General features: G+C 40.5%; 1 protein-coding gene across 2 annotated transcripts; it reads right to left on the bottom strand.

Moving 5' to 3' along the window:
- Positions 1–859: 859 nt before the first annotated feature.
- Positions 860–19,359, bottom strand: PPIL4 (peptidylprolyl isomerase like 4). 2 transcript variants are annotated; one of them, XM_032102195.1, is made up of 13 exons: positions 19,258–19,359; positions 18,694–18,761; positions 18,544–18,608; positions 16,652–16,769; positions 14,615–14,757; positions 14,164–14,260; positions 12,616–12,732; positions 11,682–11,806; positions 9,349–9,415; positions 8,400–8,511; positions 6,773–6,869; positions 6,262–6,400; positions 860–1,141 (listed from the first exon to the last, which is right to left on the bottom strand). In XM_032102195.1, the coding sequence occupies exons 1-13, from the start codon at positions 19,325–19,327 to the stop codon at positions 920–922; spliced, it is 1,440 nt and encodes a 479-aa protein (XP_031958086.1). In that variant the 5' UTR covers positions 19,328–19,359; the 3' UTR covers positions 860–919. The 2 variants fall into 2 exon arrangements, with proteins under 2 accessions (XP_031958086.1, XP_031958084.1); XM_032102193.1 differs by lacking the exon at positions 19,258–19,359 and adding an exon at positions 18,883–19,156.
- Between the last annotated feature and the right edge of the window lie 5,198 nt (positions 19,360–24,557).

Raw genomic sequence — 24,557 nt, forward strand, 5'->3', positions numbered from 1 at the left:
ATGGAAGCCCTGGATTTCTAGTTCCATACTTTGAAGGACATAAAAATTAGAGATTCATCAAAAGGCAGCTTCCTAGACAAGTACACTTTATAGTCAAGTCCACTTTAAGCCTTGGACTCAAGCCAAAGACTACAGAGAACTAAAGGAACTGTAATGCATGACATCAAAATAGATATCAAACTTACTCAAATACACGGAATAAAACAATTTAGAATCTACATCACATTTTTAAGCTGTAAAGGAATCCAACAGAAAACTGAGGAGCTAGTTTCTAAGCCTTCAACTAAAGAACAAAGACCCTAAAGCATGAGGAGTCCCCCTTCAAACAGGCCTCAGCTATGTCAAAGTGAAGAAGCTGATGTTTCTGCTGTGACATTTTCAATGTTATTCTCAACATTACAGAGGAAGGTGGGTTATTTTCGTTCTGTTTTCTAACTACCACAAGCACCAAAGATGTTGGACTCTAGCTTTGTTTTTAACAAAGCAAAGACAGAGCGGATGCTGCTAAAAAGTACATTCCTGTATTAAATATCCTCAGTATCCCCACTCAGCTCAGGTCTGGAGATTATGGTCATCTGGCCTGGCCTGCTTAGTCAGAATTTTCTGCCATGGGGTGATTTCAGCTGCTTTTGTTCCTTAAATACCAGCCTTCCCAAAGAATCATCTTAATAAGAAGTTCTCCTTCTGCACAATCCATTGAAATGCTCTAGCTACTGGCACTCCAGGGTAGAGCAATTTGCAGCGATTCATCTTGAATTTTAGAATTAGCAGATCATGTTCCAATGAGGGGTATCAAGCTATAGAATCTTACTGCATATTGCAGTCAGACACTACAGCAAGTACTAGAAAAAAACCACTATCACAAAAGAAAAAAGTTTAATTTATTATTTTACTTCCCCTCTGTCTTTTTTCTTGTCCTTCATCTGTATTTGGATCTCTCTTTATCTTTTGATTTCTTAGGACTTCTGCTTCTGTCTGCTTTTTTATCCCAGTCTCTTACTCGGACGTCTTCTCTGTATTTGTCCTTTTGCCTGCTGTAAGTGTAATCTCTCTCCTGAGAATGGCTGCGGCTCCGATGCCTGTCTTTCTTGTCACTCTTGGTCCTTTCCCTACAGCGTTCTTCATGCTTTCGGTCAGAATCCTGTCAAAGGAATTGGACAGAAATGCAGTTACAAACAAGAGGGGGAAAACATACAAAGGCATGAAGAGAACTAGAGAAGGAAGGAACTAAGGTGGTTCCTTAGCTACAGCTGATACTACCTTAAAGAGATTCACATCCATGATGATTTGAAAAAGGTAACACAAAAATACCCCACTGAAACCACCTGGAAAAAGTAAGTTTACAAGTAAGTTTCTGTCAGTGTTTATGGAAAAAAAGCATGGCTGTCAGGCATGCTTCTCGTACGGCCTAAGGAGCTTTAGCAAAAATTGGTTATAACAGGGATTCCACTCAGATGGATATTACCAAATTCTTCACAAGCATTGAACAAGTCTGTAAGCTAGATTTGGATATTGGATTTTTTACCTAAGCAATGCAAGTATTTCTGTAAGTTTTGGTTCAAGCCCCACAGGCATTCCAGTGCTATGCAGATGCATAACATTTTTTAAGACCTGCCTGCAATAATTCTTAACGGCCTAAATTCTAGGCTTCAGCAAAATGAACAACCTGACAGTTTAGTATCACTGTATGTGCTAACAGAGAGATACAATTTTAAGGGATTTTAGTAACAGCACTGTTAAGCACAGATCAATATGAATTAAGAAAAATGTCTGCATTAAATCACACAGTATTTCTTTCCTCATTTCAGATATTATTTTTCTAAGTATGTACATTGACAGCAGCCTTTACAACTGTATGGCTAAAACCTATACTCCATGTACAAACAAGCAAACTTCATTTACTTAAAAGAAAAGTAAAAAACTCTACTTCGAACAGATTTTATGCAGAAAGCCAGTGACTGGGGTGGTTCCCAGAGCAAACACCACCTTTAGAATGATACTGATAATACTGAAATACTAGGGTTACAATAAGCAACATAAACGCCCTGGATAAACAGACACACAAATAATCACAGGTTTGATCTTTAACAAAAAAATTCTGCTACTGCTGGGTACAGAAATCTCAGTGGTGGCCAAATGCCTATTCCACATCTTTAACATCAAACTTTATTTCAGTACAGATTTTAAAATCTGGATCTGCCAAAAAGACTCAGTGGTGCTTCCAGCTACTTATAAGAGCTTTGTCCATTCATCCTCAAAATGACACATAGCCATATTACTCTTGTACCCAAAAGCTTCACTCTCCATATGTTTGAAACAGCCCAATAGGTTTCAAGCCCATCTGTGACAAGGCCTGAGTAAACATCAGATGACAGACATGCTGGTGGAGGGGTAGAGAAGAACAAGACAAAAAATATTGGCCAGAAAATGAAATGGTGGGATTGGTGTATGGCTGCCTCCTAACAGGTTTGTTGCTGGAGATTCCTGCCAGCACATGGGAGAAATGGGAGAAAAGCAGGACAGCACTCAGTTGAACAATCTACCAAGTAAACACTGGAGACAGGCTACTGGCTAAGTGGGGCCAGGAACAGGTGAGTGAACACTTCAAGTTACAGACAAATAGCCCATACTGAATGCCATAGAAAAGGACAACTTGCTGAAAGGATTAGAAGTCATACAAGCATTGAGTTAGACAAGCACAGTAACCTTCACAAAAGCATTTAAAGTACAGGTGTACAGGACAAGTCTGAAAGTAACACAAAAAAGTCACCACATATAGCTAATATGATCACAATGTAAAGAAAAAAATGTGTAATTTGAACAGAATGAACTGCATCTTAATTTCTTGCCAGCGTAAGTTACATTTCCCCTTAAATAAGATTTTTCATTTTAGTCTTTGGCATAGAAAAAGCTCATTTTTAAAACACACTAAATTACTAAAAATAATGGTATTTTGAAATCAAATTTTTATACCTGAAACTCAAAAACATGCTGTTTTGGAAGAAGAAAAAGATCCCTACTTAAAAACAAGCTCTCTCTTACTGCTGAAATATGTACTTCTCAATCCAGGATCACAGCATCTCATCAGTCCATGAGTAAGTGACGATCACCCCAATTCTTAATCCAGCACTGTGTTGCAACACACATGAAGAAGGAAATAAGGAAAGAGGGAAAGATGCTGCTCTGGAAGTTCATGGCTGATTTTGTCAAAAGTAGTAACTTGCTAAACAGCAGTTGCAGGTGAAATAACTATAAATATCATGGCCACAAAAGTAGAATGCATTTGCCACCTCTCACATACATTAAACACACTAGCTAAAGGTTAAAAGGAGCAAACAAACAAAGAGTGCCTTTTTGGGGGGGGATTTTGATAAAACTTGACCCTGAATATAAAGGGAACAGTGTCCAATAAGCAGTAAAAGCAGGAAATTAAAACCAGAAAAATCAGTACCTCTGCCAAAACCATGCACTGCAGAAACCTGAAATCAGGAAGTCTCTATGTCTCACAAAAATCTATTGGATAGGCTATACTACTTCACAGATCCAGTTATCTTAAAAAATAAAATCCAAGAGAAAACACACAGAAAAAACTGGAAGGGGAACAAAGTCATAATATCGATCTCGGGCAGAAGCATGACCTGTATTCAAAAAAACTCTACCAAATCCTATTCACAAACCCACATGGGAGTCTACCCTCCTGCCCCTGACCCACATCCTGTTGCCTACTAAAAGTAAGCCCCAGCACCCTACCTCTTCTACCCACTGGAATCAAGTCAAACACCACAAGACTGAAAAATACATTCTTGAAACATCAACACAGAGGCCAAAGATTCAGGAAACAGGTGTCAGACCAAGAAAAGGATGAGTCAAAATATACTAAAGAAAACAACGTAACACCAGCAAGAGAACAGAAAAACAACTCATCATCATGGAAACTATTGAGAAAATAAAACCCCTTCAAGTCATAGCTAGAGTTGATAGCACAAACTGCAGTTCCAGTTGCCAGAACTTCCCATTATAAGCCCCTGATCTCTCTTAATTAAAATCTCTGCCATGGTACGGACTACGGGGTGGAAGTTTCTGTATGAAGCATGGCTACTGTCGTCTTTGGCTGATGAGTTGTGGAAGGTCTGCTGCTGTTTTATTTAAAAGTTTTTACCTCAAATACATTCAGTGATTTACAAAATCGGGTTATGGGAGAATGCTTTGTTTGCCTATACTAAAAATGCTACCATTCACTAAAAAGTTTCCATCCTGTTATGCTTTGTGCTGCACTCACTGCTCACACTGAACACGCTCCACCTCAGAAACATGCTTGCTTCCCCTGAGTTCCACATATAATGCTCAAAGTATGAATAGTAAAAAATAAAACAAAATTAAAATTTTGTATATGCTAAACAGGATTTGTCATCTAAGCTGCCTGCTGATTTCACTAAAGAGGCCATACCCAAAATATTGTCTGTGTGAGACTCAGTACATACTGCTCAGTATGTGCATATCGTACCATACACACTCACGAGAATATTCAAATCCAGAGAGAAAAATTCTTCCCAGAAATTAATTTTCACAACTTTAAGAGGGAACTACGATGCTTGCCATCAGAGAATAGAAGTAAGCCTCCACCTGTGATTTTGGACATAAGAAAGCTAAGCTACCTATAGCAAAATGGGTAAAGATGACTAAGAGAGAAGAAAGCTGTGGGAAAGAAGATACCAGTACACAGCAGCAGCAGGTGAGATCAAACCACATAAGGAGCAGGTGACTAAATCACAAAAAGATACACATAAACACAGAAGAGCTCACATAGTCAAGCACTAGAATATATTCTATTCCAGAACCTGAAAATAGCACCAGGAATCCCTCTGTCCTTGTTCATGTTTTTGTGCTACGAAGTCTCACAATCCCTTTGCAACAATTAGAACAGATGTTGACAACCTATTGCTGCCAGCACTTTCTGTGCCACCTGCAGGGGTGAAGACTTCTAAACAATTTTAAAATGTTCTCTGCTGATAATGCATGACCAGCCAGTTCCATGGGTGTAATTCCTGAACAATCAGGAACAAAGATTACCAGCAAAAATACCTGTTTCAAGAAGGCTAAAGCAACAGTTTCACTCAGCCAGTCAGGAGGAAGACAAAACCAACATTAGTCAGTATCTCTTGTATGTACATGCTCCAGTCAAGACTTTACCGATCTGAAAAAGTCCCTCCCCTCCACTCAAAGGCCCCTGACTGAATTAGTACAGTGACAAAAAGCCTGGGTCCATGAATGAGCAATAGGGCTTACTGCTGGCACAGAAAGATTTTAATTGCTGATGTTCATGAGAAAAATTACTTTTAAGCATCCCAGCATGAAGTGATGTATAAGAACAGAATCACGTATGCTCTGTGTACACAGATCTTACAGCAGTACTCAAAACTCAGGATGGGACAATGGCCTGATATGCTGTGGCTGAAACTTTCACTTTCTGCAAATTTGCTAGAACACAGGTTTGTTCTCACTCATAAAACTTGCACTGTTAAAATAGTGGGGTTCAGGTTTTTTTCTTTTTCAGCTTAGCTCAATTCTTCCTAATGCTCACTTCAGTAGCGGTTAACCCTCCACTTTCTCACTGCAGACTTTGTTTCCATGAAACACCACATCTTGACTATCCCAAGTTCACAGAAATGACAGGCTGCAGTGGAACTAATGAATGACAGAACTACTGTCTCCTGGTGCTCTCCTCCACAGTCCCAGCCTCACAGCACCATACACTTGCACATTACAGATGCAAGCAAACCCACATGCAGATTTTACACAAACACTTCCAAAACAGTTAAGGACAAATACAAAAAGATAATGTAAAGAGACTGTGTTCCAACTCCATATAGGAAAAACCCAACATAAGATGGTCTAGCAAGAAAATGAGAAATAGCCTACAGTCTGGAAATATGATTAACTACTAGTTTATGACTGGGAATATGTGAACAACAGGTTCAAAGTGCTAAAGATCCCCTACTTTACGAGAGGCTACATTACCTCTTCAGGATGTTTTGGCAAAAAGCCATCTAGACGTGCCAAGCTTCAAAAGTCCAGGAGGATCTGGAAACCCTCTTCCATAATCAAATATTAACATCAGCCTTCTGTAGGTTTACAACTGCTGTGTTTTACATGGGACTTTGCACGTCATGTCCTTATTCAATATCAGACTTTTTTTTCCTGGCTTCTTTCATGAGGAAAACAATGAACAGGCATAAGGTTAATGCATGAAGAGGCAAGTACCTTAGATTTTTTGGTCCTCTTGTCATCATCTTCATCTTCAGAGTGGTGGTGCTTTTTCTTCTTTTGTTTTTTAGCCAAGTGTGACTGACTTGTGTGAGACTCTTCTATATCCTCATCCAGCACAAGGTCATACTTGGTGCTGATGGAGTTGGTTAAGGACAGATTTGTCACCCAATATCAGTAAGGAGCAGAACACAACAGCCCGGGAAGCAAACAAATCCCTGTTTATCCGACATGAGTTTACCAAGACTTAACACGTATTTCAGACTCAAAACATTATTTACCTGCACACAACATGGATGTGAAACAGCATATTCTGATTTGACTAAATTCATCAAAGCTTATAACGTGAAAAACAAAAAATGCTTAATTACATCTCAAACACCAAATGGTTATATGAAGTAGCAGGGAAACATCCATTTGGCAGGCTTTAAAAATAAGAAGTTTTTTCCAGGCTGTTTTCATAAACTCTACTTAATTCAAAAAGTACCTTTGAGCAGAAAAAGGATACTCTTGCTTTGGTTTTACCTTCTCTTTCAGAGCAAGTTTTGAAGGCTTGTCACGTTCCTTCTCATAGTCCTTGAAATCTTCCTTGGTATACCTCCCACCTGTCCACAGAAAAATATATTCATTTCACTCTAACCACAAACACAACCAAGACTCACAGCTATCATTAAGTTCTGATTATGATTTATGGGCTGTTTATAACCATAGAGAGGTCCACAGAAGAATCCAGTTCCAGAAACAACACTGACATCTGCGTAACAGAGTAGAAAAGAGCAGGACAAGCTGTGATGTTCTGTCCTTCTCTTGCTTGCAGATCCCATTGAACAACATCCAGCTTTCTCCTCATTCATGTCCAGCACAGACAACACATGAAAAGGATCATAAATCAGGCTTCAGCAACTGGCTTAGGCCCATTTTTATTACAGGTCCTATATCACACTGCTTAAAATTCTGTTACCATGAAAGCTCACAGACTGTTCTCATTATTAAATGACTTTTTGCTCTGGTCTGCACTGAGGGGAAACTTCTGAAACAGCTACAGCTTAAGAATTCAAACAGAAAACTAAGAAAAAAAGTTGTTCACGTCTAGATTTAAAGAGGGACACTACAGACTTCAGTTTCCATTCACTCACTGAAGCACCAGCGCACAGATCAACAAACTACAGCAACGTGCTGCCCTCCCACGGCCACGCTTAGAACTGCAACACTCACTGGCTAGGCCAGAAACCACTACCGAGGGTAGGAAGGTCATTTTTTGGGTACCATAGAAGCACAAGACGGCAATACAGTTAGCTTTCCAATATTTTGGACAATTTAGACCTCAGATGGAGTTTCCCACGCAGGCAGTCAATACAGGATGCACTGCAGCATCTGGTATAGACAGACTACAGAGTCATCTCAGCTCTGTGAGGACAAGCTCCAGTACCCCAGTATTCATGACCAGAACCCCATCTGGAGAAACTGCATCCCAACAGCTGAGGGCTGACTGCATTTTTAGAAGACGACACACAAGAATGTCACCAATGCAATGCACAGACACCTCTCCAAGTCCAGTGTTTTCTTCACGCCCCCAGTAATCAAATAACCACTGCATCCACCTCTTCTACCATCCTTTTCCTTCCAAAACATCCTCAAACACCTGAAAACGGGTTTTTGTAACATACAACCTGCCTGCCATTCAGTATGTTTTACCTACAGGAGGTGAAGAGCAGAAATCCCTGGCCTGAATACTGACTTTTTCTTGTATACACCTGATTATCATATAGTGAATAAAGAAAAGAAACTAGAAAATAACAATTATTGTCATATTATTTTGCTAATAAGTAATATAAAAAAAAACCAATGTCCAAAGTTTGAGACAAAAAAATGTTTTAGTGGCAAAAATACATTGACTAAAAAGGTAATCAGTGGCAATGCAATGTTAATGTAACAGCAGGAAACCCTTCTAGTTTTTCTTATGAAACAAATGAAGGGAAGAGCTAACAACTGTGTTGCACTATTTATTACAGTACCAGGGAAATTGATAGCCCTGAAGATGAGATGATTTAAATTCCTAACTCTTTATATAATGCTTAGTTTACGAGTCATGGATTATTAAGTTATGAGGATAAAAGAATTACAAATATACCTACCTTTTCCCTTCCATTTAATCTTTGCAACAGACTGGCTAAAATCCACATGTATCCGTCTGTCATCTATCAGCACATTGTCCATTTTGAAGTAGGCTTTCTCACAGTCTTCCTCCTGATATCAACCAGGAAAATCTTGAGTCACAATTATTTCATAGGAATATTCACTGAAGAGCTTGAACACAAATTCAGCAGTGGCATACATTTCTTTCTGAAATTGACTAAAGCACCACAGTTCTTGCATTGTACCATTCCAAAAGAAATAGTTACGCTTTGTCTGAATATCAGCATTTCAAATCCCAATTCTTCAGTTCATTTCACTATTTTAAAAATTTGCCAATCCAGCTACACATTTGGCACATGTAATACATTCAGGAAAAAAAGAAAGGAAAATAGGACAACTAATAAAAGCTCCATTTTAACTACATAAGTAGGCTAAAGAAAAGTGAGAACACTTTTCCAGTGTTTTCCTCACAGATGAGAGATACCAGCACACACAAAGCTATGCACCACCAAGAGAACTGCTGCCATTAGTCTCACAGTAAGAGCAGTGTGTTGATACCGCAAGCATCATTTACAAGCCCAGAAGAGAACACTACTGTACACACTGACCTATCTTATTCCATACACCCTCCTCTCTTTATGCTGCATGCTCCTAGCATTCCCTTCGTTAACTCTTCAAAGTCCTAATGTGCTCTGGGGAAAAAAAGGGCCTGATCCCCTCCCACTGGTTTCAAGACAACCTAAGAACATTTCTGCACTGCTTGCTCAAACAGAGAAAGACTTAAATGTTTGTCTCATTTAGGACCTACAACTTGTATAACCAAGTCAGTAAGAGTAAATATTAGCTACCCCACACTTGAAGATGTCAGTGTTTTTCCTTAAAGGAAGTACACCAAAAAGGGGCTTTTACATGCAGAATCTACATACAGTTTATACTGAAAACCCATACCTTTTCAAACTCAATGAAAGCATAACAAAGAGATTCGCCAGTCTTCCAGTCTCGGATCACTTCACAGCTGAAAAATTGATATGAAATTAAAATGTTAATGCTATTGGAGAAAAAAATGCAAGCTAGGACAGCACTGCTTAAAAGGGAGAGTAAAAGTTAAAAGAAAAACCCCAAAACCCCAACCCACAAAGCCAAAACACCTTGAAGGTATTATAACACTTGATTCTGAGAGCCTCTACTGATCTGGGGGCATCTGCAAGAAAAAATGCATGAGACACTATTTTGAGCAACTATAGTAAACTCACAAGTGGCTACCATGAAGTGTAGAACTAGAGATGGATTTCTAATTGGTGAAACAAAATGTATTTTCCAACATTGCTGTTTGTTATTAATTTTTTTGCATTTCACTAATGCAAGACAAGAAATTTCACATTCTGTTTTCTCGGTCATTTAAAGCAAAGTTTAAACAAACATCCTGTGACAAACTTTCTCTTCTTAGAAAGCACCTGTTTAGCAGCCTGTCTTTTTATCAGGCAGGTCACTGGCCAAAAATAAGAAGCCTGAAAGTACTAAGTAAGTAGAACAAAATGGGAAGAATACAATATTGCATCAGTATTACCCAACTCTTGTACTTGACATAAGAATTCTGACTACAGGATACTGAAGGAGGCAAGAAGGGCAGGAAATGTGACATTAAGGTGAGACTTAATAATGAGAGACCTCCCCTATGTGTACTGAGGAAGTGACAAATCAGGATCTACAATCAAAAAGCTGGGGGGAAAAGAACAAGAAAAGAAGTAGTACATAACGCTATTCAGACAAGCTATAGGAATTCTTTGCAGCAGAAGGAAGAATGGCTTTGTGCAAGAACTCTCCTTCATGGATTATTCTGAGAACCTATCTGAAAGTGGGAGGTCTGCTGAAGAGGTAGTAAACAAACTGAGAGAGGAAAAAAACTTAGAAATCCCTAAGGCATAGACAAATCACGCTGGAGTTGTAAGAGTGGCACATAATGCCAATTTCACCCACACACACAGATCTGGGATAGCTTAGGATCTGGGAGCCTGCAGGCCTGTGTGCCAGTACTGCACAAACTGCTAGAAACTCCAAGCAGAACAGAGTTAGCATCCATCTCAATACACAGGACCTACTCCAGACCACCTGAATAAACTTAAGTGAAGTGCTCTGAGAGAGTCAATACGCTCATGTGTTGTGGTGATGATGATGAATTCCACGCAGTCTTTTGAAATCCCTCTGCAAATTCTAATAAACTGCCGCACCGAAGGCTTTTGAGGAAAGTAAGCAGCAAGGGCATAAGGAACATCTTTGCATTGATAAACATGCAAAAGACCAGGTAAGAGTAAACTAATTCAAAGTTTGCTGACGGTACTAAATTGTGCTGATGATATTAAATTGTTAAAGGTAGCAAAAATAAAGACTGAAAAAGTTGCAGAGAGCCCTTACAAGATCAACAAAACAGCAAATTACCTCAATATGATATAAATAAATGCAACAAGATATGCATGGATGGAACCCTAACTGTATATTGTAAACAAAAATCTCAAAGGAAAAAAACAGCTTTAGCATTCACCAGAAAAGGAGTTGAGAGTAATACAGAGAACAAAACTGTTCCACTGTAAATCTGTAATTTCTTCAAAACCATGTGCAGTTCTGGTTCTCTCATCTTGTGATGAAAGGAAAAGGAAAAGGTTAAGAAAAGCAAAACAAGGTAAGGAAGTCTCTACTACGAAGAAGCATGGGTATGTAGACTAGTGCTCTTAGCATGGAAAAAAAATAACTTTGGGGTGTAGGACAGAAGAGTGCAGGAAAGCAGATTTCATTGCCCATCATGTCTTCTGATAGCAGTACAAGGAGCAATCAGATGAAACTACTAGAAGCCAAGGTCAAAACTGAGAAGGGCAGTAGGAATGAGGAACATCTTACAAGGAGTATATCAGATGCCACAGATGTTTGCTTCTTTATCCCAAACCATACATACTCCCACAGGAAAGAAAAACCCAGAGACTGTATCCAGCTCGTTAAGCATCTGATATAAAAACTGTCAAAAGGAGTGAGAGGACATGGGGCAGGGAGGAGTGTCATGCGCTTTCTTGGTTCCCTACACTTCCCTAGGCTTTCCCTTAAAACCACTGCTGGGACAGGATACTCATCTAGCTAGATCTGCCTTTGTATCCCCATTGTTGTGGTCTCTATCCAAACAGAACATAAATCTCCTGAGACACCAGACTACTCCTTAATAGCCAAACCTAAACAGACTGGGAGGAAGCAAGCTGAGTTTCAACAAAGACGGTTTTCCCTTTTATCATAATTACCTTTTAATGGGACCAAATCGTGAAAATATTATCTCCAGGTCTTCACCTGTGGTCACAGGATTCAGTTTACAAACAAACAGCACATTTTCTGGCGGCTTGATGTCTGCATCTGGTAAGTCTCCCACCTGGGATACAGAAAAAAGACATTCATCACTTCTGCCTAAAACTCTCTACAGGCAGCACAGCACACTGGGAACACATCTTTTGCATCATCTCGCATTCCCATCACAAAATCAAAACTTAATAAAATATTTTTCCTACTCAGTGTCACAAAAAAGTGTTTTCTATAGCACCTAAAATTTACTACTTATTTGCAATTCCACCGCTGGACTCCACGGAACTTCACAAATACATTTGACTTTGCTTTTCCTGTTCTTAACATAACAGACAGACAGTTCTAAAAGGTGCAAGTGTACCCTTTTTGTCCCTACAAATCTTCTGCAATCTTGAGGCCAGATCTGGCTTGACCTTGGAATTAGTCTCTGCTGCAAACTATTCAGCATAAATTTGAATTCGGTAGTTGTAAAAACGTGAGATGGATCCACTCATCCTTCAATGGTTTGTATGCTTTTCTGGAGTTTGTCACAAACTAGCTCAGCTCTCTCCCACACATGCTAAACCTCTACTAGGACTGGAGGTATGCAGCAGCACACTATATATGTTACATTTTTTAATTGGATGCATTTCTAGCAAGTTTTTAGAAAGCCTCCGCTGGCCCACTTTGACAATGAAGTATCATTGGTTTTACCAGAAAACCACGAGTGCTCATGCTCAATCCTTTCATTGTACAACAGATATTTAACAGCAGATTCTGAAACATGACATCATAACCAGATAAATAATTTCAAGATAAGTAGTACACATCCCCCTAGACTTAATAACATGCATGCACACTGGAATAAGATCTAAAAGGTAAATACAGAAAGAAGTTCACCATTTCCAGAAGAATGGCACGAGTTTTTGCTTCTTTTTCTGCCTGAACTTCTTCTATTTCATCTGCAGACCGTCCTTTCATGTCATCAATTTCTTCATCTGCTCCTATTCTGCCACTCTGAAAAATGAAGGAAAAGGCTATTTATTACCAAGCCATGGCCAAAAATTCTTTCTCACTTTCCAACTATTACTTGGATGATCTCTCCCCTCACCCCTCAAGACATGAAAAATGCTTAAGCACTGTATGTTTACAGAACTGGGCTTTCATTCTGTTCTTCCCACTTAGATTAGAAAAAAAGAGATGATGTTATCCTTGTATTTCAGGCACTGTGAACTATTTCTGAACTTCCATGACCAGTCTGAACTATATTCAGTGATCTAAATTCTAAATTCTTTTATAAGCCCACCTAATACTCAACATCTCGCCACAAGTGTTAACTCATTTCTAATCCACATAGCTCCTGCCAGAAAGGAAGGTAAGGAACACAGCAAATATCTGTTGTGTCTAGCAAGACATTAAATAGAATACATCACAATAGTAATTTTGTTTTTACACATCTAAACCTAGGCAGGACTTGAGGTTCAATTTATTCTCCTCACCAGCAACTCTAGAATAGAGATGCCTTTCTTATAGACATTCCTATGCCAAAAGGGGTATCTTCAGGCTGGCTACAAGGGAAGAGAACTCAGTATAAGTCTTCACATCTCTATGCAGCTGGCAGTGAGCTATTAAATACCTTATTCTTAACATATCTGAAGATACATCAGAGATTAACCATAGTGCACGCGTGAAACCCTAATTTCAATCTTGTATCTATTAAGCTTAAAAATAAACAATATTCTCTCCAGTTAATTAACTGTTTTCTTGTTTCCATACAAGGAAATAATCTCACATACAACTTCTGCAACTGCATACTATGGATGAATTATTAATAATTGCAACTATTTTTTAGAAAATTCCTTCTGTTTGAACAAACAGCCCACAACAGTACGTGTGCCTGCACATATAACTCAAAGAATGACCAAGATTATTTCCACTGAAACACAGACCATTCACATTTAAAAGGAAAACAGCAGTAACCATTTTAATATTAATTATGTTATTAATAATGTTAGTTATATTTTGTCTTCTACCAGAGTATACAGAAAACCAGTAATACCAATGCTGAATATTCTGAATGTTCTGCTTATCTACACTGTAAACAGAAACCTAAAACACAGCTTTCAAACCTAACTCCACCAGAGCCACAGGGGAGAACATCCAAGTCATGCTTTTATCCTTCTCTTCAGAGGTTAAGCAGCTGCATTTGATTAAACACAGCAGTAGCTCCAAATAACTGACAAGCACTTGACATATAAGAACTCAAGCTGGCACAGCTGAACAACACCTCCTGTGTGAAAAAATGTGTAGGCCTTTCAGGACATAGACTTGAGAGACAAAATCTTTAAGACTGATTTCTTATTTTGGCCAAATCTGTGCTGGACACTAATTGAGATAAACTTATAATTTAATTATTTCTTCCAACTTTTTCCTGTCACGAACACTCACATCGAGCTGTTCCTTTGTAGGTTCTGGAGAGCGATCAGGAACACACAAGCCAGGTGGATCATCAAAGGGATCATCTAAAATTACTGTGTGATTTATCCTTAGAGAAAACAAAATCGAGATCAGCTTTGATTACATGCAAGTAAAACTTGGTTTACCCAACTAACAGCAAACCAGCCCCACTAATTCTCAGTTGTATCCCAAACAGCCAAACAACCTGTGTGCTTGTAAATTCTAGCACTGATGCTTTTGTAAGGGCAACATAACTGAATATTTTCATATATACTTGTTTATTTAGTACTTGTTTATTTTACCAGTAATACTGGGGTAAAAAACTATTTGCAATAGCGTGTACAGGTCACCTGACATCATGATATTCATCTAGTTCCAAAAAGAAGTAAATTCATTCAATTCTAATGTATTCCTCAAAAAGTAATGTTAAAAGCAGTCACACCTGATATCTTGATATGGGATAAAATCCTTATCTACAAAGGTTTCATTAATTGTCTTCAATACATCCATGCCTTCTGTCACTTCTCCAAATACTGTATGTACACCATCAAGGTAATCCAGGTTTTCCCCTGTGGTAATGAGAAACTACAAAAGGAGATACAAAACTAGAAACAGTAAACAGAAAAATTCAGATTGTGCTTTCTTTTTTACCTTAACGCACTCTCACTGAATTCAGTGGGGGAAAAAAAACTCTTCCCAACTTTTGTAGAAGATTGCTCTTCTTCCATCAGCTCTGAGAACGTGGTGAGCCAACCTACAGCTCACAGCCACTGCCTGAGGAAATCTCCCTCTGCACGAGCCTGCAGGTGCAGCTCACTGGACCCTTCTGTGATTTGGTTTGAATTGGTAATCGGGCACAAAACCAGATGGGCAGAGGAGGAGCAGAGAGCTCTCTGCTGGGGAAGTTTGTTGAGCAAGACCAGGAAAGGTTGTGACTGGCATCACAGCCAATGAAAGAGAGAGGACAGAAGGAGCAAGGCTACCTCTTGGGAGCTGAGCTCAAATCACCTGATCACCAAGCAGCATTCAGCAGGTACTTTTTCATAAATTTGGCAAAAACTCCCACAGTACTACCTTTATCTAATTCTATCCAGACCTTTTTCCTTTCTTCCACAAACCCTTGTCTCCTGAAAAACAGGATGCAGTAGCATTGAGAGAAGAACTAGCACATACTGACTTAGCTCAACTCGAACTGGCACTGGAAAGTATCTTATCACAAATCAGATCTTTCATTTTAAGGCAAAACTGAAACTATGAAAATTGATACCAGCTGAGCACTTGGTAACAAATTAAAGATAGAGAGCACTTGGCAATGAAGGAGGGTGGAAGAGGCAGATATGCACAAATAACAGCACAACCATTGCACCCACACTTTACAGTCTGACTGGTAACATCCCACTCCTCATTCTCTCTACAACACACTTAAGACAGGTTAGTATTTGGTATAGGTTACACTAAGCTACACTGTACTTGTAAGGCAACTCCTCACTGGAATTTTTCTTTCCCAAGGAAGAAGCTGCAATAATGTTCTTGGGAACAGCATTCATTCCCACGTGCCTGCACATACACTAGTAGGTTGCATTTTAAATATAAATACAAATGTCATCTCTTTTTCCTAAATTCCCCAACCATGCAACTTAATATACACAATGCAGAGAAGCAGCACAATTATCTGCACACATTACAAGCTCTAGCTAGAATAAAAGCCTACCTTTTTTAAAATTGTTCTGTGATTATTAAAAATCCCTCTTTTTAAAAATTAAAATATATGGATATTACAAGTGAGGCATTTTAATTCACAGAAGTGACGATGCACCTAAAATAATAATAATTTAGAAATAACAGTGTTCTATGAGCTTTAAATATAAAAAAACCTTACAAAATAAGTAAAAAGAATTACCCACAGCAAAAACTTTGTGTGCGTGAACAGCAAACAGCAAAAGGAAAAAGACCACTTTCAAAAACTGTTTTATACCAGCACTGGGGTAAAACTGTAAACTTACATTATTTATGCATACTTTCATGTAACCATACAGGAGAAACTGTGATATGATTTCAGTTTCCAAACTAACACAAAGTCACATTCCAACATTATTTCAAAACCCAGCTTCCTTAATTTTCACTTCCATTTAACTACAGAATTTTTTTCCTGACCATTTTATACATTGGCAAAATCACATCAAAGTATTAACACAGAGGAAGAAATAAAGAAAAAAACCACAGGACTGAGTACTAGCAAAAAAAAATTAATCTAGGACAGGATTTGAATCTGAGCATTTTAATTTCTCTATCTGTAACCAAATACCCATTGGCACCTGCAATGCTATGCAAAATATTTAGCTATGGCTGGTTTCTTACATGCCTTTTGACTGTATTACAAGATGATGCTATTGACATGACACTGTCATTGTTGTGCTTTTGTAAACTCATGGAATTTTCATTTTAGTTACTTAGACTTGTACCAACACCATATGCTGACCTGTGATCCATGCTGATCACTGCCGTTGTTCACCATGGACACAGTTCCCTTCTTCTTGTGCTTGATTCTTGGCATCTTTTCTGCCTCAAAAAATCTAGCTTGATCACCATACAGTTGACTGAAAAAAATATGTAAGAAATATGTTACAAGAAATAGGACTTTTTAAAAGTGAGCTAATCAAACATTGTAAAAGCGTAAATGACATCTCAAACAATTTTTACACTGGCCTTCAAATAAACCTAGAATTGCACCCATGCATATATTTATGGACCCCTACGCTCACACAGTTTATATTACATGGAACAACAAATTTTTCTCTGGACACTTCACAGAAGCTTTTTTGGGGGTGGGAGGGATGGGGGGAATATTTATATGTTTTTAAATGCAGTATATAACATTTGTCTGAGGCATGAAGTGACAACACATTTCAAGTAGGTTCTGTAAAAATAATTTCTCCCACAGTATAAAAATGCAGTAATTTATGTCAAAAAATTTATCTTCCAAGATAAACGCAAAACCAATAAATCTATGTGTAAGATCAGTTCATCATACAGACAGGACTACATACATTAATTTGGGACATACAGGATATAGCAAATTGTTGCATTCTTTTTAATTTTTTAAGTCTAACCCTGATACCACTTATTTCATCTCACTCCATAAACTGACAGAGGCATGCTCAATACCCGTATTTGCCCAAATTTAAGGACAGTGTTGTGTTTAAACTCATTTTGCTAAGCAGCTGTTAGCCTCTGTGACGAGAAGATCCAAATTAAACTTTGCCTGCAAGAACAGAAACTCCAGTTTCATGGACTGCAGCAGTAGCAAACAGGTACAAGAGATGAACTGACCTACTCCAAGCTAGTGCCAGACAGGATCTGACACTCTCTCATCATACTGTACTTCCCCATTTGCCATAACAGTGAGTCTCAGAAGACTTGTAACAGAGCAGAATATCAAAACAAACCTAATCTACTTGTGTGCAGAGACAGCTCAAGTCTTGCAAACTTACCAACCTAGACTTCCATCTGCTTAGCACAGTTACACTGCTCCCAGGATCACCAGAGTGGTGATTCATGGATCCATGAGTTCCAGGTTTTGTATTTAAGAGGCTCTGACAGACTCACTTACAAAAGCCAACACTACTCTAGCAACACTGTCTCTGTTCCAGCTGAACTCTTTATCGCTGTATATTGTGCACCCCAGCACCTCCCCAGTAATTAGTTCTGCTCTGTAATTTTAATTCTACTTTTAACAACTGTTTCAAAGGAATCATACAGAACATGTGCACTTTGCTCCATCCTAGCTGTTTGAATGGTTTCTTCAACTCTTGTCTGCACGACCACTGAAAATGTCTTGGACAAATAAGTCAGAAAAGTGATTTCCTTATAAACATTCAACATGACTTAAATAAGTAAGGGAATCACTTTCCTAGACACAGAGGAAATGAAGCAGAGCCTCTATGTTCCGCTCATGCTCAATTTAGTACATTTTGTTGTAATAATAAATGTATTAACAATGCTAACTGATTCTGTCTTCTACAGAGCACTTAGTTACGATACTTCTCTTACCAAACACGTAGTTATTTGCCAGCTTTTAAACAGACAGAAATGTAGGTACAACTTCACTTCTAAGGTCAGAGACAGAACAATGTCCAGGAAAAAAACAGTGAATGGCCAAAGGTAGCATAGAAATTTAAAAGGTATCTAAGTGTGACAACCAAAGAAGCTTATGCATCAACATTTTTATTTCCCACCCGTAATTCTGCCCCAAGAGAGCTGAAAACAATCTAATGGGAACTCCTACTCCCTTACATAAATTCTCTGTTGAGATATATCTATATCTTTATCTATGTACATATGTATGTATCATTTTTATACACAAATACTTACCAAAATATGGATTCCCCTCCACGGCCAGTTCCCATGGGGTCACCAGTTTGTATAATAAAATCCCTCTGTCACAAAGGAGAATATATAAGATACTGCTTTCATGTTTGTGATTTTAAACCAACCAAAAAACAAGGAATCGAGAATACTCACCTGTACATTATAAATAAGACAATAGTTGTAGTACTTCACTTTGCAGAGCTTCAGGAAATTCAGACAAGCTGTAACAAATCATTCCAACATTTACAAAAGGAAGCTCCAGACACAGTAAGAATAGATGTAACAGATACCTAGTCTAATGTGTAGGAAAGTGGTCTGGGAGCAGGCTGGGTCGAAACTTACCAGGGTACAACCTATAAACGCTGAGAGAAATGCTCAAAGAAGAAGTAACATTTCCTCCCTTCCTACAAGTCATCTCTAGCGATTCAAAGAACCCTAAACACGGCTCGTTATACAGGAACGCACTTCCCCCACTCCCCGTTTCTTTTCAAAGAAAAAAAGCTTCAGAAAGAAGATCACGGCAGCCCGCCGCTTTAGCAGACGCTACATTTGCGGCCGGAAGCGCTGACTGCAGCCTCCCGGCCTCCGGCCCGCTCGGGGCCGCCGCCCGCCCGCCCGCGCAAGGGGAAACCCGGTGCCGGGGGGTGGGGGGGAAGGGGCGATCCCGGTGCCGGCGGCGGCCAGGGGAAAGCCGGTGCCGGCGGGCTCGGCTCGTACCGCGGGGCCGCTCCTCCGTGTACAGGTCGATGACCAGGTCGCCCACCGTGGTCTCCAGCAGCACCGCCATGGCCGCCGCGCACCGCCCGCACCGCCCACGGCTGGCGCGCCCTCTGCCGGCGCGGAGGACCCCGCGGGCCGTCAGGGGCGGGACGGGCTGCCCCGGCGGCCCCAAGGGCGCAGGTGGTGGAAAAGGTGGAATGTGTCAAAATTAAGGCAGGGTGTTCTTTGATATCTAAGGTCCTTGTATACTTTCACACAGAATCAATGAGGTTGGAAAATACCTCCCTCTGAGATCAAGTCCAAGCTGAGAGCTAACTGGCACACTCAGTCGTTCCTTAAACACCTCCAAGGATGGTGAATCCACCGACTCCCTGGGCAGTCCTTAGCTCAGTCCATGCTCCTGTATGCTACTGAGTCATGCTGAACTGCTGTGCCCAAGCACAAGAAGCTGGACTTACAATTATGAAAACCTGGTGATGACTCCTGTGTCCCTGTAGTTCAGGGCCACACACAGACAAAAGGGTCTGCCACTGACGGATATAATTCCCCCATCTTCATCACACAGCTGGTGACCATGAAGCATCTAGCTCCCTAGTGACTTTAAAATCAATGAGGAGCAGGCATCAGGTAAGGACTGGAATAAGTGGAATCATTTAAAAAGGAAGGTATTTAAGTGTAATCAATCTGTTCAGCTATGGAAGGTGCATAGAAGCAATGAGATCAAGTTAATTCTGGTTCACTAGATAGAGCTTCCCCAGCATCTGCTTTGCTGAGTGCCCTTCTAGGTTGCTGTAAGGCCCTAAAAAACTTACTCAAGGAGTGCAGGCAGTCCACTCAGTCTCTTGTGCCACAGGCTGGTAAGAGCCACAAATTACAAGAACAGGGACAACCGTCAGCTTGTAGTTGAAATGAGAACCTCAGGTGCTCTGGTGCCAGGGTGGTGGAAGAATCCTGACAGCAGAGGTACGGGAGGATGTGCTGACACGCTGACGAGCTGTGCAGGGCATCTGACATCCACAGAGCTCATATCTGACACAGCTGATGCATTCCAGTGCCTGCACTGCGCTCTGCAGCACGCTGGCAGGGGATAGTCGCTTGTAGGAAACACTACAAACCTGTATTTTCCTGAGGCATGCACAGACTTTAGCTGGTGCCTTGCAGGCCCACAAGCATGTCTGTGTGGTGTTCTTTGTTCTGGTGCTGCACGTGGTCATAGCTTACTTTCTCAAGCTGTACAGGGGTGCTTGCCTTTTCCTAGTCTTCAAGTTGCCCCTTGAAGGCTATGCATTGTTTCCAAACAGGTATTGTCACAAGCTGAAGGAGGACACCTTTTTTCAAAATCAGTATATCATATTTATATATCACAGCTCAGCATCTGAAACAGATAAATAAACATAGTGTATTATGAGCAAGTGCTTGATATGCTAGGACTTGCTCCAGAACCCACTGAAATTGGAATTTTTTCCCGAGGCATTTAAAGAAAACTGTTGTGCAGGCAAAAAAAAAAAAAAAAGCCAATATGAAATCTAACACCTACTCATTGTCTGTGACATGCTGCATCACATTCCCAAATCGGTGTGAAAAAGACAGATAGAGGGTTGATGTATAAACTTTCTCTCTCCTTTCCAAACTGTAAGCAGATAAAGAACACAACCTTCTAGTTTGGAGTCTCCTTACCTCCTTGCCGGCAAAGCACAGCAGACGGGCTGTCACCCAGGTTCCTGAAGGGCTGGGCTGAGCTGAGCTGGGCCACAGCAGGGAATAATGGGATGGGATGGGATGGGATGGGATGGGAAGGGCCAGAACAAATGTGCCAGGAGTGGAAGTTTCTTTACTCACTTTGGCCACAGGGCTTGTTTTTGTCCTCACTCCTGAGCACTGCCTGGCAATGCAAGAGAAACAAGGGGAACAGCACTCAGGAAAGGCCAGGAGGGAGGCTTGGGCATGCTAACGCTTTCCCTTCCAGAGCCACCAAGGCCCTGGCTGGAGGACAAGGACATCTGAAGGGGCAGCGAGGAACTGTGGCCAGGCTGTGCAATGGAGAGGGCTCAGGCAGGGCCTCCAGGGCTCCCCCAGGAAAGGTGGGATGCATGTTCGGTGAGCCACAGGGAGAGCTGCCATCCCTGGCCCCTGGGGTCCCAGACACTGCAGCCCTGCAGAGGCCAAAGGGACAGAAAGGTAGAGGGACACAAGGGTTGGCTCCATGGTACAGGTCACAGAATCATGTGTTGGAAGGGACCCAGAAGCATCATCGAGTCTGACTCTTTCAGTGAATGCTCCATACAGGGATCAAAGCCGCATGGTGCTGAGGGCCCTGCCCTTCATGGGGGGTGGGCACCGCGGCACAGCCGGGCAGGCTGGAGGGCAGTGCGGCCGCGCGGGCACGGCCCGGGGCCTGCAGGCAGTGGCTGGTGCAGCGGGGGGCAGCCAGTGTGCCCCAGAGCAGCTGTTGAACCCGCTGGTGCCCAGCAGCCATTGGAAGGTTCTGGAAGGCTCTCTGCTGCTTTGGCCGTTGCCACAGCAGTTGCTGCTGCAGTTGAAGGCTGCGCTTCCAGCCCGGCGCCCGTGCTCTGGCTGTAATGGTAACTCAACCTCAGCCCCTTGTTCCATTCCCCCAGCCCACACTGGCTGTACTGCTGAGGCTGGGGCTTGACCCCAAACCAGGAGCCTGAGGAGGTGTTCTGGCCATACGTGGCCCCATGGGCACCGCTGTGGGGTTAAATCTGATGGGGAAGCTGAGGGTGTTACACAGCAGGGCCTGGTGCCAGAAGGAAACCCATGGAGAAAGCCTTACTGGCTCAGGAGGGCCCTGTGCCTTCCACTCTCAAGGCTGGGGGGACCCAGGAAATTGCCACCATGTGCATGGCCTCTACTCAAAGTATTGTTGGGCCTTCGCTTCTGGCCACCATCAGAGGCAGGAACTGGGCTAGAAGGGCCCCTTGCATGTGCATGACACATTTTTACCAAAAATAATGAAACTTGAAATATGAATTTTAGTCGTTTTCGTGAGTCCTCTTAAGACTCTTTGATGTCTTCATCTCTGGTGAAGAGAGGGCAATGGTGAGGTAGAGTCATAAAAATGAGATTGTGAGACCAGTTCAGATGGAAAAGATTTATATCCATGAAATCTAAATAATAGGGAAATCTGTGCTGCTCAGTTCCTAAATGTGAGATTTTGCTTTGCAGTCTGCAAGTTTTAAGAAGAAAGAAGGATTTCTTTCAGATTTTTTCTTTTTTGGTGTAAATAAGGAAATTTTAAGGCATGTAAATATAGTCATTCTTTTTTTCAGTTTTATTGGGAACCTTGAGACCCATGACACAAGGGGTAATCTCTTAAACTCAAGGACTGACAAAATGACACAACCAAGGTCACTACTGTACATTAATATGTGCACTGTAATGTACAGTACAGTACATTATTCATCAAAGTTGGAGACTATACCAGACGAGCTCCATCACTACATCAATTGGTTCAGAACTATCACAGTTGAGCTACAACTTCTGAGAATCAGAGACTTTCTCTTCTGCAGTGACATCTGCCTGTTTTTTAGCTGGCTTCACAGTTAACCAAGATTTCTTTATCTCAAAAATAGAAACCTTTTTTCTTACCTTTTTTTTTTTAGTTTTAGTTCAATTGCTGTGTCTCCAGGTTTCTGAGACTTTCTGGTTTTTAAGATGCTAATAGACTTTCTAGGTCAGAAGACTGGCCCTAGCTTTATCATACCACAATGCTGGATGTAGTAAAACCCCCTAAAACCAGAAGTGAAAAAGCAGAACAAAACAACTCAGCTCATCAGATAAAGCAAAGGAAAAAAACTGATTTACAGTCTGCTTCTACAGAAGCACTTCACTCCTCCTGTATGTACAATTAATTATTCAAATAACTTGCTGACAATTGATATAATTGTTCTTGATCAGAGTCCTGGAGCTGGGTGATTACATCTTGATGTATGCATCATAAATGCAGGAGATACAGCTTAGATGATGACAAAATGTCATTTTATATTTCAGTTTATTCATTTTTACTAAATAAAAGGACTCAGAAAATTTAATTTTTATGATCCTAAACAGCTCACAGCTTGCTGAACTTGTCTTTATTGCATTTTTTTTTGTGAGTTAAGTAGTAGAACCTCTTCAGTTATGGAGGTGAATCTCACCTGTATTTTAATATTTAGGAAAGCTAAAAGCCACCTTAGAGTTGTGTGACTGACATACAAGTAATGTGAGTGTGTATGTTTACTTTCTACAAAATCATGTCTGTAGTGCTGAGTAGGTTATTCCGAGGAGAATATAACCACTGGAGAACTAGCAGTTAATTCAAAGTTAATTTGTTAATTTCTCTCAGGATACAAATTTAAATTTCATGTTTCCTTCTACTGTAAATTCAACTATATTCTTATGATTGTTTAGTTTTTTTCAGTTACACTGGTGCTTAGTAAATTGTAATATGTATCAGATAAACATCTGAACTTGTTTTTTTTTATCTTTTTACATCTTTATTAAAAGCCATGACAAAGCTACCGGGTCTGATTCTGCTACAGCAGAGAGTAGTGTAGGCTGAGGTTGATTGCTGAAGTGAAATCATTCTGCTGATGCCTTTTCCTGGTCTTAAAAATCAAGAGTCAAACACAGTTAGAAGGGGAAAAGGGATTTTACCTCTGTATTTATTTTAAGGATCCTTAGGTGCACTACATCCAGGTCGAATGCACCTCAATGCACACCACAATGCACCCCCCAAAAGATCTGGTATATCATTATAGGTCTTACTAATTAGCATACCTATCAAAGATTCCCCAATGAGAGGCTCAAGTGAGCCCCCCCTCCCTGAGGAGCCTTCCCCTGGATGGTTCTATCTTAGTTTACAAAATGTGTTCTGGAGAGGACCTTGGGGTCTGGGGCACACTGATCCCTAGCTACAAGGCTTCTAAAATGTTTAGTCTCCTAGCTTGAATAACAAGTCCAAGAATGTAGGCAAAAAGCACTAAGAATATAGAATTTATAAAAAGGTATAAAGGGGTTTAAAAGAAAAGGCAAAAAATCATCATGGCATCACTGCAAGCAAAGTACAAAATTGATTGTAAAGGTCTTTGGTTAAGACCATTATTATTAAAAATATGCATTGATTTTAACAGTGTTGTGTCTAAGAAGATTGTATCTTCTTACATGAGGGAGTGTGACATCTAAACACAATAGATCCTGTCCACCAGCAGCTTGCAGTATTAGGTAAATTCCTATGGAAGCAAGCAGAAACCCACTGCCAATTTAAGTCAAGATTGGAAGTATCTCACAGCAAATTA

Source organism: Corvus moneduloides, chromosome 3, assembly GCF_009650955.1.
Source record: "Corvus moneduloides isolate bCorMon1 chromosome 3, bCorMon1.pri, whole genome shotgun sequence".
Lineage (NCBI taxonomy): Eukaryota > Metazoa > Chordata > Aves > Passeriformes > Corvidae > Corvus > Corvus moneduloides.